Here is a 17,890-nt window from a genome sequence, read left to right as displayed (position 1 = left end):
CCATATCATGTCTGTGCAGGCCCGGGGGATCTGGCATATGTGCGGACTGACAGTGCATGTGTCAGATTTCCATTAAACATGGCGGTGCTGAAGAATAGTGGCCAAGGGAGAACTTCTGCTTCATGCAAGACAACGCTGGACTCCATGGTCTAATACAGTGGTCTCCAAACTGTGGCCCAGGGGCCGGATGTGGCCCTTTGCTTGCCTTTATCAGGCCCTTAAGACACTATTCCTTCCACTGATACAAGGAACTATTACTTCTACACCAACGATGGGGCACAATTCCTGTCACTGATCCAAACAATGGGACACTGTTTTTCCCACTACTATTCTTCCCACTGACACCAACAATAGGGCACTGTTCCTCCCACTGACACCAATGATGGGCCACTTTTCTTCCCACTGACACCAACCATGGGGCACTGTTCCTTCCACTGACACCAACAATGGGGCATTCTTTACTCTCATTGATGCCAAGGGATTTTCTACTCCCACTGGGCACAGTCTGGCCCCCCCCTTAAGTCTGAAGGACAGTAAACTGGCCTTTGTTCAGAAAGTTTGGAGACACCTGGTCTAGTAAGTATGTTTTTTTTTTTTTTTCTATTTTGAGACGGGGACAAATGTTAGGAGTTTTTTTGTTCGGGAAAGTGGGTGGAGTTGTATAGAGTGAAGTTCCTCTTTAAGGACTGGTAAGCTGCAATATATTACATTTTTGGGTTTAGATTCAGTGTAAGGTCACCTGTAAGCCTTTACACATAATCTGCCAGTTCTATCCCAGCATAGGTGTAGCATAACTTGTAGCAGAAGGTACTGAAATGTGTGTCCAGGATCAAGTGATGAAGTGTCAAGTAGCTTTGGAAAGTAAAAAAAAAGTAATTCCTTTTTTTTTTGGTAAGCAAAGAAAAATTCCATGGAGAAACCTTCAAATTCCTGGGTCTATCCATGGCATTTATCTTTAAAGGGTTCGGAGTATAAAGAGTTCACACTGTGCTTGCTGTATTCCCCCATGCCCTGACTTCTCTGTTTCTTTCATCATCTGACCTCATCTCCCTTCAAAACAAGATAGGATTTCCACTAGCGGGCAGGAAGTGACAGTACATCCACAGCTTTCCTTCTCTTTTCCCATCCTGCTTGATCTGTTAGAAAAAAAAAATTACAGAATTATAGCATGCATGTGCAGAGTCAAAGGTCATGTTCATCTTTTTTCATTATTTTCCCTTGTAAATTTCCCGTGGAAAGTTATAGATTTCAGTATCAGTGACTTTGAAATGAATACAATAGCCATATTTAATAAAATGCCACTAAAACCAGGGTACACTATCCAATAAAAAAAGAAACACAAACTTTCAGTAGTTAAAATGTTTGTAAAGGTTCACTTTTTTTTTCTTTATATAACAAGCAAGTTATACTTACCTGCTCTGTGCAGTGGTTTTGCACAGAGCAGCCCAATCCTCCTCTTCTTGGGTCCCCCGGCCGGTGCTCCTGGCTCCCCCCTGCTGAGTGCCCCCCATAGGAAGCTGCTGAGGGCACTCGTGCATCTATAAGACACACAAAGCATGGCTCGGCCCCGCCCCCTCCTCACTGCCTGTGATTGACAGTCAGCGGCTCCCGCTGCTGTGTCTCAGCCAATGAGGAGCAAGACACTTAGGAACATTGCTTGATCGGTATTGGTTTCAGGCAAGTATAAAAGGGGGCTGTGGGGGGAGCTGCACCCTGAAGGTTTTTTTTACTTCCATGCATTTTGACTGAAGGTAAAAAACCTTCAGCCTTTACAATCACTTTAAAGTGTATTTAAAGCAGAACTCCAACCCAAAATATAAATAAGATAATATAAATATAATAAGATAAAAATGAATGGTCCAGATTTCGCTGCAATAGTCACCTTCCATCCAAAGATTTCCCCTGTAGTACTTTTTTTTTGCCACTAGATGTCCTTATTCATATGGCCAGCATCATTCTACCCAATTCCTCTGAGCCCAGGTAACCCTGGACTGGACAGTAAAAAGAGAAGCAGTGCAGTGATGAGCCTCAGCTCTCTCTCACCCTGCTTTCTCCTCCTATCAGCATGTTTCTTGTCAGCACATGCACTGTATAGTTCCTTATGCTGCTTATTCCTCTTACACACCAGCTCTGTTGTAGGGGGACTGCAAGAGGCTGAATACTGGGTCGAATTCAGGAACATGAACCCGGGACACATGCACTAACTGGAAGTCAATAGAGGCAGCAAAGTGCGCTGCATGGCATTGCAAATCAAAAAGGGCATTCTTACGCCAGCCGCATTGGGCTTTGCTGGGCAGCTCACATCACTATGCTGATAAAAAGTACGGCACGCAATGCTTTTTTTTTTTGGAGCAGCATGGTGTGATGCAATCCACTGCATTGCTCTGTGCTGCAACCAATAGAACTGAATCAAATGTCACTTTGTGAAATTTCAATAAAGTTCTAATGAAAAGCATTACAGTGCAATATACATTTTACAGCATATTGACACTGCTGCCTTCCTATCACATGCAAGCTGCTGGTAAAAGAAAACATACAGACAGACAGAGGGAGCTGTACACATAATTTAACCCCTTCATGCCTAAACCTTTTTCTGACACTTGTTGCTCACAAGTTAAAATCCGTATTTTCTGCTAGAAAATTACTTAGAACATTATACAGTGAATATAAAAAGTCTACACACCGGTGTTAAAATGTCAGGTTTCTGTGATTTAAAAAAAAAAATGAGACAAATATAAATAATTTCAGAACTTTTTCCACCTTTAATGCGGCCTATAAACTGTACAACTCAGTTGAACAACAAACTGAAATCAATTAGGTGAATGGAAGTAAAATTTTCTGCAGACAAAGCGCCAGACTTTTGTCCGAAGGGCATATGCCGTGAACTTGTCTTGCATACAAACGGTACACAATTGTCCGCCAACAAACATGAGCGTAGTGACGTACTATTCCAGCTCTTGAGCGCCACCCTTTGGGCACCTTCTGCTAATGTCGTGTTTGGTGAGCATTGGTTTCCGAGCATAAGTGTTTGTACTTTGGACTTTTGTGTGACGGACTTGTGTACACACAATAGGAGAATCTGACAACAGACCGTTGTCCGCCGAAAATTTACTAGCCTGCCATCCAACATTTGTTGGCGGAAAGTTGGCCAACAATTGTCTGATGGAGTGTACTAACGGTTGGATTTTAGGCATGACTGGCTAGACAGAAATACAAATCCTATGGCAGATAAAACAGCTCTCATGTATGTATTTCATCAGTGTGTTTACATGTTTGCCTGGAGGTGAAACACATGCAGTAAATTTGTAAAGTGGAGAAACCTGCTATAAGCTGTAATTTACCCCGGGGCATTAGTGGAGAATTTTTATTATCCATGGATCTGTCCATATGTCTGGTTGTAAAACAGCAGTGTAGGGTTGCTACATTTGTGAAGTATTCATCATTCCTTCCAAATACTTTTATTCCGTGTTCTTGACATTGTAGCACATTAGGTATTTTACTCATTTAGTGACTAATGTTACATTAAGTGATTAATTAAAGAGAGACATTGGGGCATTTTTATTGAATTCTTAGTCCACCAAAAACTAATATTTCATTTCTGGTAGATGCTGGAAAATTAAAGAAATATTAAATCTAAAATAAAATATATTGTTAGTAGAACTATAGGCAAAATCTTTTTTTTTTTTCATGGATAGAGTAAGGGAGGGTTAATACTTTTGTAAGGTTTATTTTTGCTGTCTGTGTCCCATTGGGGAGATTTCCCTTTACTTCCTGCCCCATAACCAAAACAGGAAGTGAGAAAAAATCCCTCTGAAGTGAGGGAATCCCTGGTTGTCACCAGAACTAATGTTCCTATTGGAAGATATCTCCACTATTCCTGTTCTGGGGACAACCCAAAACTTGGGAATTGACTTTCACTTTTAATGATAATGGTAAACAGGACGGATAGAGAGAGTGAATCTCCCTAATGGGGGCACAGACAGCAATATTTTTTACACTTTTCTCCTTTCATTTTACCTGGGAATCCAGTGTTCAGTCAGATTAGGCGACCTGTCAGATTTCGTAACGGAAGTGACGTTCCGTCACGGCCATCTTGGTACACCCCTCGTAAAAAAGATTATGCTGCGCTTGAGTGTGCTGGACATGCTACTAAATGATAGCATGATAGAACAACTGCGTCTAAATAAACACATGTGGATGAGGGAAACAAAATACCGCTACAAGGTAAGCGGACCTAATAATAGATGGATGCTAATAAATATGAATGCAAATGTGAAATATGACAAATAAATATAAATGCATCAAAGCAATAAACGCAAATTCAAATGTGAAATATGAGAAATAAACGCATCAAAGTGCACAAGTACCAATAAGCATAACTGAATCACAGCATTACTAGAAAGTGCAATGAATAAATGAATATAAATGCATCAAAGTGCCAATGTGCATAACTAAATGACAATAATACTCAAATGTGCAAAATATATAAAGGCATAAAGTGCAAATGTGCAAATAAACATATTTATTACAATATAAATATATATATGAGCAAGTAAAAAGTGCTGAGTGCAAAAAACAATACAAAAAGTAATTTGGTGTCACACAGTTCATGTGTAAAAAAGTCCTCAATGGAACCAAAAAATAGTGGTTCCAATAGTTTATACATATACATACATGTATGGGGAATACATATCCCAAAATAGCATAAAAAGTAATACATTATATGTTCTGAAGTCACTTAGAAAATATCAGCATTACATGTGTGTCACTATTACTAAATGTGCTCCATAGAGACAAGAAAAATGAAATCTTTAGCAAAAATCAAATATTTGCTGATTGTGAGATTTTAAACATTTTCAGCACTGAAAATGTTAAGTGCATTAACAATAAATGACTGTTTGTATTTGCCCCACCCATTGAGTTGTCGGAGGAGGAGGAGGGAGAGGGACAGGATACCTCCAGAGTCCCCACCCATATTGTACAGTTATCATAGGAAGACAGCGCAAACATCTGGCTACTGATAAGAGTTTTTATTATTGTGGGATTGACAAAGGCAAAAATGTTCTCTGTACTGTTCTTAACAGCTTACAGCTGACTAAGAGGAAGGTCAGAGATCAAGGGCCTCAACCAAGGCAATCCACCGCTTGTATGTCAAACTCTAGAGTACTACCAGGAGGAAAGCAATCATTTATTGCTGAAGCTAGCGTAGGGCGTGGAAAGAAAGCATTTTGAAAATAACTTTGTTGTGTAACAGGTCAAACATGGGCAATAGTGTTCAGTTTGAAATATGATTTAAAATATAGCTACATATTCATCAATTGAACACGTTCGAGGAATTGAACTTTGTGCTTGATGTGCATGCTTACAGAGAACGCACATGCAGGCAACGGGTTCATTTTAAGACTGTCCTCTTGCATAGGGTGACCGGACATTCCCAGTTTCTGGGGACAGTCCCTGATTTCAGCGGTGTGTCCCCAGGAAAACAAAATGTCCTCCATTTCTTCCCTGGTTAAAAGAATGTGCCTCTGATTTCTTTCTAGCTTTAATAATGGCATACCTTCCAACAGTTTGAGATGGGAAGGAGGGACACCTACTAAAAAACGTATGTAGGCATAGGACACGCCCCCTGCTATGCCCCTTAAAGGGGACATAACCAAAAAAAAAAAAGTTAAATCAATCCACAAGTGTTTTTTTACTACTAATATTCCTTTATATTGGCTTTTAAAATTTACAAATGCAGCCATTTAGAATTTGGATGAAAGGTTTAGCACTGGGAAACACTTTTTGAAAGATAAAAAGTGCATTTTATATACAACTATATAGATTAGACCAAAATGAGGGACAAATGTGGAGGACAGAGGGACATTGCTCCAAATCAGGGACAGTCCCTCGAAATCAGGGACAGTTGGGAGCTATGTAATGGCATCCCTGGCTCTGGTAGCTGCAGGGTAATCAATCAGAGCAACATTTCTGTAACTGGCATATAACAAGAGGAGGGGGGGAGGGGTGTGTTTGCTCCCAGCTGTGTCCGGGGTTAATGATGATGTCACATGCCAATATTACATGGTGTTCCTAGTCCCTCCCCTCTCAGCTTGTGCAGACTTTGTTGCGGGTGATAAGGATGTGGATCATTTGCCTCCTTGCCCTTGCACTGCACACCTGGGCCTGCACTCTTGACCCAAAGCAAAGTAGGCTCAGGTGTTATTAAACCCCTTTAAGCATCTCCCACTGTTAGAACAATTCGGCTAAACCCAACATTTGGTGTGGCATGCTTGACATTTTCCCCACCCACTGCCTTGCCCATCCTTGCCCCAAGTGGGAGAGCCCACCGGGAAGCTGTCACCGTACTGGGCCAGTCATCTGCGGCCAGGGCATTCCCTCCCCTTTGGTCCAGTACGGTGAGAGCTTCCTAGTACACATGCTCACTTGGGTTTGAACTAGGATCGCAACACACTCAAGCTCATCCCTTTCAGGCTGGGTTCACACCAATGCCGCATTCGGCTCCCAGCAAAGATCCGGTGTGTCCTGGTTCACCGTTTCAGGTCCGATTTCAGCCCAAATTTTTGGCTGGATTCAGGCCTGAAACGGACCAAAAGACGCATACAGGGGTCCTGTGCAAATTCGTGCCGGAGCCACAGCGGAGATGTGTGAACCGGCTCCATAGAGATTTTTTTTTTTTTTTAAGTGGGCACACACTTTAATCTAGACATACTGCAATAAATATTTTATCTAATTTGTGAACTGCTGTACTATTTTCATGATCACAGCTTCACCTTACTTCTCCTTTGATGGCTGAAGTGGTGATAGTGTATGCTTGCCTGTATGCAGCACAAGTATGTTCAATGCAAAGTGGCCTATACATATACTGTATATCTTGTATGTTTTAATTGGCTGACCTTATTACCACTTTCCAGTCTGCAAAGTGCATATTAATGGAAGAGCGAAGGGAGTTTATTGAATCATGTTTTGATACTTCTAGGGTTCCCTTGTTTCTTTTAGTCAGCAGAAGATTAATGTACCAATCCACAGACAACAGCTATGATTTAAATTTCCTCCAGCTCTCTATAAGTCATAAGGGATGTCAGTTTTACTCATTTCATTAGCGGATAATTGCCTGTTTCTGTGTTTAGCACTGACATTCTGACTAGAATCTATCAGATCGGACTCACTAATGGATACAGCATGCCAAATCCTTCACAAGAACCAGAGAAATGAGCCCACACTGTGCCATGAATAAAGTATGGTAACAATAGGAAAGCTGTGGTGGGTTGGATTGTGCTAAACGATGTTTTAATCTTTATTATTTCTTCTGACACCATGTGAAAAGCTTTGAGTATAGACACAACGCAAGCTACCGAATTACAAAGGGCCCCATGTAAAACATAGAGCGGATAACGCCATCCACTCTCCGCAGGATACCGCCACACTGTGTTTGTATTTTACGAGTCATTCACAAAGTACAAGATGTAGTTTGAAGCCTGCAGTGCCCTCTGCATAATGCTCCTGGGAAGACCCCATGATGAGGAAGCTTCTGGAAATACCCTATGATCAGGTCACATGACTTTGACAGGTCATGTGACTGGGCTCTTTTCCTCCTGGCACTTTTCCCCTATTCATTAAAATGAATAGAGCAGAGGGCACATTTGCAAAGGAAATAGCTGTGCTTTCTAAATTTGCGACTAAATGTAATTAATGGCAATTACCATACCGTAACCCCCAGGAGGTCTAATGACCAATAGTATGGCAGACTGCACAATAACTGATAATTCAGCATTGCATATTAATTTATTACAGGTATTTATATGGAGCCAACAAATTGTAAGTTGTTTTACATATATATTGTGCATTCACGACAGTTCCTGGTCTCAAGGAGGTTAGAATCTAAGGTTCCCACCTCACACGCGTACCTACACATACTAGGGTCAATTTAAACAGGAGCCAATTGGCCTTTCGGCATATGTTTGGAGGGTGGAAGGAAAGTACTGTACTCAGGGCAATGCCACACAAACACAGGGAGAATATGCAGACTCCATGCAAGTAGTGTCATGGTCAGGCTAGGAGACCAGTAGCTATAGCAGTAGAAAGGCCCCCACTGACCAGCAGGATAAGTATACAAGCAGGTCACCCTGGTGGATGAGGTGAAATCTCGCAAGGTGCGGGGTCTAAGCATTAACTGGTATTCCCCAGAGCTCCTGTTGGTGAAAATGGGTTTTGCTTTGTGTTGGTACCAGGCTGGGTTCCAGTAGCAGATATAGCAGATAGGGATCATGCCAGAAGCATAGTCAGTAAACAAGCCAAAGGTCGGTAACAAGTGATTGCAGATTGGGATCAAGTGGAAACAAAGTCAGGAAACAAGCCAAAGATCAAAAAAAGAGTGGTAGCAAAGGTATGGTCAGCAGTAGGAGTGACCAGAGCAAGAAATTGGCTGAAGATGGCAAATAATCTGGCAAACAGGAAGTGCAAAGGCATGGCTTAAATAGGAAGTTCATGGGAGGAGCAAAGAGTTCAAGGTTCACCAGAAACAAGGTTCAAGGCAAGATTGTCCAAGGAATTGTCCAGAGAGCTGTCCAGCATCTCAGGTGGCACAGCAAGAAGAGATGCTGCCAGACACAGCAGAGGTTGCAGGTTCAGATCCAGACCCTAAAAGTTGGGTATCGAGCTAATGAACCTAGTGTTTCAAGGCATATTTGTTGGAAAGCTGTTACATGGAGACTTCATTTGTCATTCAAGGACTCCATTGGCAACATATCTCATCCAGATTTTCCAGTTCCCCAAATAGTCATTTCCATTACAAGCCCAAGTTTTGGTGTTACACTTCCATGATTGAATTTTCATTATAGGATTATTAATGTAATGCCGCGTACACACGACCGGTTTTGCTGTTGGAATAAACTCTGAAGGTTTCTCCGATGGAACTCCGACGGAATTCCGCTCAAGCGGTCTTGCATACACACGGTTACACCAAAGTCCGACCGTCCAGAATGAGGTGACGTACAACACGTATGACGGGACTAGAAAAAGGAAGTTCAATAGCCAGTAGCCGATAGCTTCTGTCTCGTACTTGCTTCAGAGCATGCGTCGTTCTTGGTCCGTTGGAACAGCATACAGACGAGCGGTTTTCCCGATAGGAATTGGTTCCGTCGGAAATATTTAAGACATGTTCCATTTCTAGGTCCATCCGAATTTTCGGGAAAAAAAGTCTGATGAGGCACACACACGATCGGAATAGACGATAAAAAGCTTCCGTCTGACTTTTTCTGTCGGACATTCCGCTCGTGTGTACACGGCTTTAGGTGCTTAAAAACTGGGAAATCCACCTACAAGTGAGAGAGAGACCTTTGTCAAAGCCTTGTCAAAGGTGTAGTGAAATATTGCAGTTGGATTCTCTAAGGACCTGTTTTTTTTTTTGATTGCAGTAATGTATGGTAAAATATACGATTTACCATGATAACTGCAGGGCGTTGCAGTACCATTCATTTTGAAGAGCAACCCAACATTATTTCCCCGCATCCAATGCGCATGACAGGGGAGTGTGACCAGCTCTCAATAGAGTCAGTTCACACATGACTGGGACGGCCACGGTCCAAAAAGGGTCCAGTACGTCTTTGAGTCCGATTCAGGCACGAATTCAGGCAAAAATTCAGACCTGATTTGCACCTGAACTGGTGAACAGGGACGCACTGGACCCCAGGCACGAACCCGCATATGTGTGAACCCAGCCTTAGGTTGAATATATGTTTTTGAATTTCAACAAGAAAACAATAAAAGAGAAAGAGTCAAAGGTAACAATTGGCCACTCCATAACAATGATAGGCACTTACTTTTATAGGGTGACAACTCCTGTTATAAGGTGTCTCCCTGTTTTTTTTCGTTGTCACATGCTTTTGGAAAGAAGACTACAACTGACCATGCCAAAGCAGATTGCACAGGCATGGTCAACTATGGTGGCTGGCTGCAAAGAGGCTGCAAAAGATACACAGAACTGAGATGCAAAAAAGAATGAAAAAAAGGGGAAATACGATACTGCAGAAAAAAAGGATTGTAATTTTTAGGATTCACCATGCTTTAGCAAGCTATCTGCCATTCAGTTAGGGTTTACGTGTGCTTTAACTAGTGTTTAGTTCCTCAGCAATGATGTATCACGGGCTCCGTTGTTGCATCAGGCCTGACAAAACAAAAGTCCACTTTTTGAACTGACTCTCCTGCTCTCATTTGTATAAAAGCAGCAATCCTACTCTATTCTTTTTCCTAATTTCTAATACCTTTCTCAGTAACTCCCTGTACAGTCCACAATATTGAGTTTAACTCCCAGCAAACAGAGTTTTTTCTTGGTCTGTTTGGCCCTCTCTTCCTCTGTACTGGAAGTCATTTTGCTGACGCTGGATTTTACTTTAACCGTTTCCTGGCTGCTTTCGTGGCACACTATGAATTGGAGCAAAGAACTGCTTGTTACATTTGGGCGTAGGATGTGGTTACTCTCTGTCAGCAGAAGAAAAGCAAAATCTGAAAAAGTTAATCCTTTAACTGTAGTGTGGCTATCAACCAATGGTACAATACAGGCCTGCTGGTAGCAAAGTGGTTAAGTCACTTTCCCCTCTAAACCATAATTCCTCAGCAGTTAACAGAAATTGAATTGTCTGCCTATCAATTGTTACACAGGGAGAGGAATTGCTATTAACATTCTCTTAAAGAGACTCCGTCTCTATATTTGAAAAAAAAAGCCATATATGCGGAAAAAAACCCGAATACTGTATTTATTGGGGTATAACACTCACTTTTTCACCATGAAAATCGGTGCAAATAGCGTGTGCGCGTTATACGCCAATACTTCAATTTTAGCTGCCTCGGAGGGGACAGAGAGGGGGGGAGGGAAGAACGCCTTCAGATTACATACAGTGAGAATCTCCTGTTTATTTGGCGGCCATTGTAATAGGAAGTCCCGTCTCCTGGGACGCCATTGGACCACTGTTCTGTCTATCATAGGAGATTCTCACTGTATGTAATCTGACGGTGCTCGTCCTGCCCCCCTCCCTGTCCCCTCTAGGCTGCAGATGGGCATCGATCAGGCTGCACTGATGGCAATGGTGAGGCTGCTGCATTGATGGCAATGGTGAGGCTGCTGCATTGATGGCAATGGTGAGGCTGCTGCATTGACGGCAATGGTGAGGCTGCTGCATTGACGGCAATGGTGAGGCTGCTGCGTTGACGGCAATGGTGAGGCTGCTGCGATGATGGCAATGGTGAGGCTGCTGCATTGATGGCAATGGTGAGGCTGCTGCATTGACGGCAATGGTGAGGCTGCTACATTGATGGCAATGGTGAGGCTGCTGCGTTGACGGCAATGGTGAGGCTGCTGCATTGATGGCAATGCTGAGGCTGCTGCATTGATGGCAATGGTGAGGCTGCTACATTGACGGCAATGGTGAGGCTGCTGCGTTGACGGCAATGGTGAGGCTGCTGCATTGATGGCAATGCTGAGGCTGCTGCATTGATGGCAATGGTGAGGCTGCTGCATTGACGGCAATGGTGAGGCTGCTACATTGACGGCAATGGTGAGGCTGCTGCGTTGACGGCAATGGTGAGGCTGCTGCATTGATGGCAATGCTGAGGCTGCTGCATTGATGGCAATGGTGAGGCTGCTGCATTGACGGCAATGGTGAGGCTGCTGCACTGATGGCAAAGGTGAGGCTGATGCATTGAAGGCAATGGTGAGGCTGCATTGATGTGGACTGATGAGGCTGCATTGATGGCACTTACGAGGCTGCAGGTGGGCATTGATCAGGCTGCATTGATGTCAATGGTGAGGCTGCAGATGGGCACTGACCCTTATTTTGCTTCAAAGTTCCTTATTTAAAATTTAAGTTTTTTCCTGAAACTTCCCTCTTAAAATGAATGTGCGTGTTATACGCCGATAAATCCTTACACAGGGAGAGGAATTGCTATTAACATTCTCTTAAAAAGACTCCGTCTCTATATTTGAAAAAAAAGCCATATATGCGGAAAAAAACCCGAATACTGTATTTATTGGCATATAACACTCACTTTTTCACCATGAAAATCGGTGCAAATAGCTTGTGCGTGTTATACGCCAATACTTCAATTTTAGCTGCCTCAGAGGGGACAGGGAGGGGGGGAGGGAAGAACGCCGTCAGATTACATACAGTGAGAATCTCCTGTTTATTTGGCGGCCATTGTAATAGGAAGTCCCGTCTCCTGGGCTGCCAATGGACCACTGTTTTGTCTATCATAGGAGATTCTCACTGTATGTAATCTGACGGTGCTCGTCCCGCCCCCCTCCCTGTCCCCTCTAGGCTGCAGATGGGCATCGATCAGGCTGCACTGATGGCAATGGTGAGGCTGCTGCATTGATGGCAATGGTGAGGCTGCTGCATTGAAGGCAATGGTGAGGCTGCTGCATTGATGGCAATGGTGAGGCTGCTGCATTGATGGCAATGGTGAGGCTGCTGCATTGACGGCAATGGTGAGGCTGCTGCATTGACGGCAATGGTGAGGCTGCTGCGTTGACGGCAATGGTGAGGCTGCTGCGATGATAGCAATGGTGAGGCTGCTGCATTGATGGCAATGGTGAGGCTGCTGCATTGATGGCAATGGTGTGGCTGCTGCATTGACGGCAATGGTGAGGCTGCTGCGTTGATGGCAATGGTGAGGCTGCTGCATTGATGGCAATGGTGAGGCTGCTGCATTGATGGCAATGGTGAGGCTGCTGCGTTGACGGCAATGGTGAGGCTGCTGCGATGATAGCAATGGTGAGGCTGCTGCATTGATGGCAATGGTGAGGCTGCTGCATTGATGGCAATGGTGTGGCTGCTGCATTGACGGCAATGGTGAGGCTGCTGCGTTGATGGCAATGGTGAGGCTGCTGCATTGATGACAATGGTGAGGCTGCTGCATTGAAGGCAATGGTGAGGCTGCTACATTGACGGCAATGGTGAGGCTGCTGCGTTGATGGCAATGGTGAGGCTGCTGCATTGATGGCAATGGTGAGGCTGCTGCATTGATGGCAATGGTGAGGTTGCTGCATTGACGGCAATGGTGAGGCTGCTGCACTGATGGCAAAGGTGAGGCTGATGCATTGAAGGCAATGGTGAGGCTGCATTGATGTGGACTGATGAGGCTGCATTGATGGCACTTATGAGGCTGCAGGTGGGCATTGATCAGGCTGCATTGATGTCAATGGTGAGGCTGCAGATGGGCACTGACCCTTATTTTGCTTCAAAGTTCCTTATTTAAAATTTAAGTTTTTTCCTGAAACTTCCCTCTTAAAATGAATGTGCGTGTTATACGCCGATAAATACGGTAGTTACCTGTCCCACAGCCTACACTGCCAATTTTTGCTGTATTAAATGGAAACTAAACCCATTTGATTTAAAGCAGAACTAAACCCTTTGATTTAACAGTTTAAAAAAACATTTACATTCCCAGCATGCTAGCAATGCTAATTGTCGCATATGCTTGTGCTGTCAACCAAACTGTCAAACCATCAAATGGCTGGAGTCATAACTGATCACATGTGCAGCACCATGGCGCTTGCAGATCAAACAGAGGCTAAGATGGCAGCTTCCTTGGCTGAAAAGGATAGGAGGGTTTAGTTCCTCTTTAACTGTTTCCCAAAACTGTTACATTGAAGGCATGACGTTAATGATGACGGTCCCATTTGCTTCTGCTTTCAACCAAAATGTCAAATCGTCAAGAAGTGGCAGGTTTCAGAGCTGATCACGTGTACAGCACAATGGCGTAAAGGATAGGAGGGTTTAGTGCCACTTTAAAGACATTACGTTACTGAAGGATCCTCACCAATCTGCCATTGCCTGGAAGTGTCAGATGCCTGATGCCCCTTTGCATTCTGTAGTTTCCTTTGCCAGCTCCTGTATAACTACAGAACAGAGTAGTGACTTAGAGGATGGCCAAAGGGACTTCAGCACACAGTGAATGGGAACTGACACTTCCAAAAGCATATTAGATGCTGAGGATTTTTCACAAAGTTTATCTCTTCAGAATAGTGAAGATTGGTAACATGGCTGATGAGAAGGGCAAGTTTTAAAATACTAAAGTCTTGTTTTTTTTTTTTTTTAGTTAAAACTAACAAACATGTTATACTTACCTGCTCAGTGCAGTGGATTTGCACAGAGCAGCCCAGATCCTCCTCTTTTCGGGTCCCTCTTCGGTGCGCCTGGCCCTTCCCTCCTGCCGAGTGCCTCCACAGCAAGCATCTTGCTACGGGGGCACAAGAGCCGAGCCACAGCTCCCTGTATCCATTCAGATATGGAGACGCGGCCTGGCTCTACCCCCTTTCTCTCCTCATTGGCTGACTGACTTTGATTGACAGCAGCGGGAGCCAATGGCACCACGCTGCTGTCTCAGCCAATGAGGAGGGGAGTCCTGTGCAGCCGAGCCACTCCTACAACATCGCTGGTTCTAGGTGGGGCTCAGGTAAATATTAGAGGGGCTGCTGCACACAGAAGGTTTTTTATCTTCATGCATAGAATGCATGAAGATAAAAAAAACCTTCTGCCTTTACAATCACTCTAAATATATCTAAAGTCCAAACTTTTTATTTAGTTTTGGATAGAGTAGGAAGAGTTAAAACTGCTGTCAGGTTGTTTGTTTTTTTATTTTTATTATCTAGTACTGGGGAAATCTCCCTTCACTTCCCGTCCTGTAGACACGGTCGGGCTTTGTTCGGACATTCCAACAACAAAATCCATGGATTTTTTCCTACGGATGTTGGCTCAAACTTGTCTTGCATACACACGGTCACACAAAGTTGTCGGAAAATCCAATCGTTCTAAACGTGGTGACGTAAAACACGTACGTCGGGACTATAAACGGGGCAGTGGCCAATAGCTTTCATCTCTTTATTTATTCTGAGCATGGGTGGCACTTTGTGCGTCGGATTTGTGTACACACGATCGGAATTTTATCGAAAATTTTATATCCTGCTCTCAAACTTTGTGTGTCGGAAATTCCGATGGAAAATGTGTGATGGAGCCTACACACGGTCGGAATTTCCGACAACAAGGTCCTGTCACACATTTTCCGTTGGAAAATCCGACCGTGTGTATGGGGCATTAGTCACAGAAAATCTCTCCAAAGCTATGGAAAGCCTCTATTAGACAATTGCCACCACAGAAAACATCTCCATTCAAAAAGTTCCTTCTGTTCCTGTTTTGGAGGGACTTCTCAATTTTTGGAGACAACTTTGGATTTTCCCTCACTTTCAGGCCTGGTGATAATGGCCAACAAGGACATGAAAGGCAATAGAAACCTGAGAGATATTCTAACCCTACCTCCAAATTTGTCTTTAGATATTCTTCATTACAGGCAGGCCCTATTTTTAGGTGGTTTTAAATAGTGGGTCACTTTAAAGGAACTACAGTGCACAATTTAGTATAACTTTTTAAGATATTTAGCCCAACTCCAACTCTTTTTTTTTTTTTTTTTTTTTTAGATAGACTTGGATAAGCATAAATATTCCTGTCAATTTTAAAGAATGCATGGTCCCAAACTCTTTCTATAATATAATGCCTATAATCGTCATTCTACTTTGATAAGGGGGCCATGCGTTGTCCCAAAATGTCAGTTATAATATGACTATGATGATCACTCTACTTTGATAAAGGGGCCCTGTGTGGTCCTGAAATGTTGACTATAAGAAAATTATCATCATTCTGCCTTAAAAAAGAGGCCCTGCTTTGTCCCATAAAATGGCTAGAATATAAGAACATTGACTGCCTTTCTGGATTGATAAATGTGCCCTATGTGGTCCCAAAACTTGGCTGTGATACAACAACTATGATGTTGTTCTAATGAATTATTCCTTTATACTACAGAGTTATGCTGGTGAAAATTATTCAATACTGGTTGATGGCCCTATCAAGTCACTAGAGTGATCCCAATGCAAAGATAAATGGTTTGCGGCTTTGCAACATGTGACTTGCTTACTCAACAGTGCTGTTCAGCAGAACATTAAAAATAAAATTCAAGCCTTTCTATATAATTTTGTAGGTTTACCAATAATTAAGTCTAATAACCACAACAGATAGTGTTCTCAGTATTTGAAAAAAAATGTAACTGTTTGTTGTGACTCATATCTAAAAAATACAGTACTGTATATTAAGCACAGCGATTGAAAAAGAAAGTGCAAGAATGAAATCACTTTGCTGGGAGAAATACAAGTCACCATGGTATTTTCATGGGCTATAATTTACATACAAGTTCAACAATTTAATGTTATGTTCTCTTCCTTTCAGCACTAAAGAGGTCCTTTGAGGTTGAGGAGGTTGACCAGTCTTCGAACCCCTCTGTCCAGCCCCGCAGAACTCCAAACCCACTCCTAAGAGGTGCAGGCTCTGCTGCCCAGAAATTTCAAGAACAAAGCCCTAGAAATGCAGAAGCACTCCTGAGACATGCAGACATCGGAGGCCAAAGATCTCCAAAATCATCACTAAGGAGAATCGATCTGGCGGGGTCTCGGCATCCAGAACCCATGTCAAGACGAACAGAGATCTCCATTGACATCTCATCTAAGCAGGTGGAAAATTCTGCCCCAGCAGTTTCCCGGTTTGGTTTGAAGAGGGCAGAACTACCAGGCCATAAGCCTCCTGAGCCCATTCCAAGAAGAGCAGAGATAACTCTGGGAAAGTCTCATGATCTCCGAGGAGAGTCTCCAAGTTCTAAAATTCCTGAGATGCCTCAGAGAAGAACAGAAGAAACCAATGCTAAAAAGGTTGATATACAGATGCCTAAATCCCCAGAAGTTCCCCAAGTGAAACAGGTGGAAAACTCCATACCTTCATCGACCATGCCTCACCATCAGCCAGAGCCAAAACTGCAGACCGTCCAGGTAGAAGTTCAGCAGCAGAGATCACCAGAGGGTAAGTCCTGCATTTTCCTAGAGAAAATATGGATAGAGTCATCCAACTATTTCCCTATCATGGCACCATCCATTAGCACTAGTGGGGCTCTGGGGAATTGTTTAAGCATAAGTCCTGCATTTTATTTTTTATGGCAACTTTATTCAATCCAGATTGTCATTTGTTCTGTTGATGGTTTTGTTTATCTGTACATGCTAAATTAGTGCTTAAATTAATAAAAACAGCAACATAAGGCTCACATAATGAGTTCTTCACATAATGGATGAAAACAGGAGAATCCAACTAGGAGAAAAAAAATCTATTTGCATTGAAATAATATTTATCTATATTTAACATTGGTAGCTCTTCCAATGTTGCATTTAAAAGACCTAACATTAGACATATTTGTTCTCTCCATGAATGTAAAAGTAGCTATGCAAAATTTGACACCAGAACTTTGCTTTCATTAGCCTGAGTGGCGCCAGACTGGTCGAAGCAATAGTCTTGCATTTACTACTGTATCATTTACTTGTCCTGCATCTATTCCGTTGTTTATTCAAGCAGAAAATCACTTATGAGAAAGAATGGGATCTTTTTGTGACACAGTTGATATCCAAGCTCAGTTTTTCATAAATGTGGATTATAGGGCAGGTGTAGACCCCTGTATAGATGGTGATTACTTAAAGCCCAACTCTGGGCTTCCTCCAAAGCAGCCCCCTCCCACCTTCCCTCTGAAGGTCCCACCAGCAGTATTTTATGCTATTTTATACCTTTTTTTTTAGTCTTTTGGCCTAATTTCTAACACTTTGGTCATCACCCGATGGTGGGCAGTTCTCAGTGACGCAAAGGGCAGCCCTAATTATGTCATTAGCACTGATTTATGCATCCTTACACAAAAAATGGGGCCCATGGTGCCCTGCATTTACACTGTGTTTTTAGTCCTCTTGTGGGGGATTTTGATTGGAGGTAAGTATTGATTGGTTTTCTACAAGCCTGTTTCCTGCTGATCGCACGTG

At 43.0% G+C, this 17,890-nt stretch overlaps 1 protein-coding gene across 3 annotated transcripts in view; it reads left to right on the top strand.

The window, feature by feature from the left end:
* Positions 1 to 17,890, top strand: part of SEPTIN9 (septin 9) — a 405,962-nt gene that overhangs the window by 209,694 nt on the left and 178,378 nt on the right. For all 3 annotated transcript variants that reach the window (XM_073606240.1, XM_073606242.1, XM_073606241.1), the window contains one exon: positions 16,272 to 16,895. In XM_073606240.1, coding sequence (XP_073462341.1) covers positions 16,272 to 16,895 — 624 coding nt within the window. The remainder of the gene's footprint in view (positions 1 to 16,271; positions 16,896 to 17,890) is intronic.

This window comes from Aquarana catesbeiana, linkage group LG12 (genome assembly GCF_042186555.1).
Source record: "Aquarana catesbeiana isolate 2022-GZ linkage group LG12, ASM4218655v1, whole genome shotgun sequence".
In the NCBI taxonomy this organism is placed as follows: Eukaryota; Metazoa; Chordata; class Amphibia; order Anura; family Ranidae; genus Aquarana; species Aquarana catesbeiana.
This window is presented reverse-complemented; position numbering and strand designations above follow the sequence as displayed.